This window comes from Trachymyrmex septentrionalis, unplaced genomic scaffold (genome assembly GCF_001594115.1).
Source record: "Trachymyrmex septentrionalis isolate Tsep2-gDNA-1 unplaced genomic scaffold, Tsep1.0 scaffold126, whole genome shotgun sequence".
Classification (NCBI taxonomy): domain Eukaryota; kingdom Metazoa; phylum Arthropoda; class Insecta; order Hymenoptera; family Formicidae; genus Trachymyrmex; species Trachymyrmex septentrionalis.
The window spans coordinates 773,704-775,158 of NW_017304395.1; the positions used below are offsets into that span (position 1 = coordinate 773,704).

Here is a 1,455-nt window from a genome sequence, read left to right on the forward strand (position 1 = left end):
TATATATACACATATATCAAAATATTTATATAAAAAAAATACATATGAACTTACCAATCCTCCTGCCTCTTTTGAACCATAAAGAGGCAGATAATTTGGAAGCTTTGTTAAAAATGAATAGCGCAATGGTGAAAAGATGTTATAGGCGAATAAATAAAATGATGGCCCTAACGGTACATAAGTAATTCATACCTGACGCCAATACTGCTCTAAACTCGTATTAAAAATCTTGTCAGTCTCTAAGCCAATCTCTGTCTCAAAAATCAGGCCCTTTGAAGTACCCAGTAAAATGGGACCGGTGCTAGTTTCCGAAGCATTAGAAAAATTCCAACCCACTGCGGTGATTTCGTGGCCCTTGAACTTTCCAGCCTGTTTGAGTTTTGTTGTCTTTCTGTATAAATAGAACAATTCTGGAAGTGGATTCTCTCCATGCCTTGGTACCAGCGTTATCAACAAGTGATGACCCAATGGATCCAAAAACAAGCCGGACATTTTCATGCTTAGTGCATATTTGGATATATCAATTTCTGCAAATAAAAATTTAATATTTATGTTATATTAAATGTAAATAGCTTTATATTAGTTTTAGACAAATTAATTTCAAGTAAATATGGAAAGTATGTAATTTGACATATACTTAATATAATAAAACATAAAACTTATATTTATAGTCTTTTTATTAATTTCTTAATATAGTTTGTCAATAAAAAAATAATTCGTATATGTATTTATAAATTAAACAATTTAAAAGGAAAATTTTATTATACACATTATTACAATTATTAGTAAAATATAATTGTCTAATCTATCTTTAGTTATTTTTTATCAGTTAAAAAAAATAAATAAATATCATATTAGCAAAATATTTGTATTGAGAAAAATTTTTTTATTTATACATATAATTACAATAAATGCAAGTAATTGCCTACCTTCAGTTTTATCAGGTTGTTTCATGTCAATACGCAACAAAATATTGTTAGCCATAGCTATTACAATTGTGTTACTGCTAACAACTAAATGAAGAATTTTATCCGATGGCAGAAAGTTGACTTTTTGCTTAGTGAATATTGGTCCATCATCTTGTAGTTTCATTTGAATAAAACCAGCTGTGCTCTGTAAAACAATGTTACAATTGTAGCAACTTGATTATGTATCTCGTTAGTTGATGTCAGATAACAAACATACAATATCTGGACGAATTGGTGGTGCCAACACTTGCTTGGAACGCTGAGAAGCTTGCTCGTACTGATCAAACATTGATGTCATCTTGATCGTAGATCTACATACATTATGTTAAAATGATACTTTAAAATATTAAAATATAGAACAAACAAGGTGTTTCTATTAAATGTTATGCATTTAACATAACAAATAATATCGAAAATCCAAATTTTTTAAAAAATAATGTAATCTTATATATATATATATATATATATATATATATATATACAAATA

The 1,455-nt window shown here is 27.6% G+C and overlaps 1 protein-coding gene across 2 annotated transcripts in view; it reads right to left on the bottom strand.

The window, feature by feature from the left end:
- The window catches only part of LOC108756285 (vacuolar protein sorting-associated protein 18 homolog), a 14,920-nt gene that overhangs the window by 7,123 nt on the left and 6,342 nt on the right, over positions 1 to 1,455 (bottom strand). For both annotated transcript variants that reach the window (XM_018499992.1, XM_018499983.1), the window contains exons 2-4: positions 1,186 to 1,279; positions 930 to 1,113; positions 193 to 527 (exon numbers count right to left, since the gene is read on the bottom strand). In XM_018499992.1, the coding sequence (XP_018355494.1) occupies positions 193 to 527; positions 930 to 1,113; positions 1,186 to 1,266 (600 nt within the window). In that variant the 5' untranslated portion in view covers positions 1,267 to 1,279. The remainder of the gene's footprint in view (positions 1 to 192; positions 528 to 929; positions 1,114 to 1,185; positions 1,280 to 1,455) is intronic.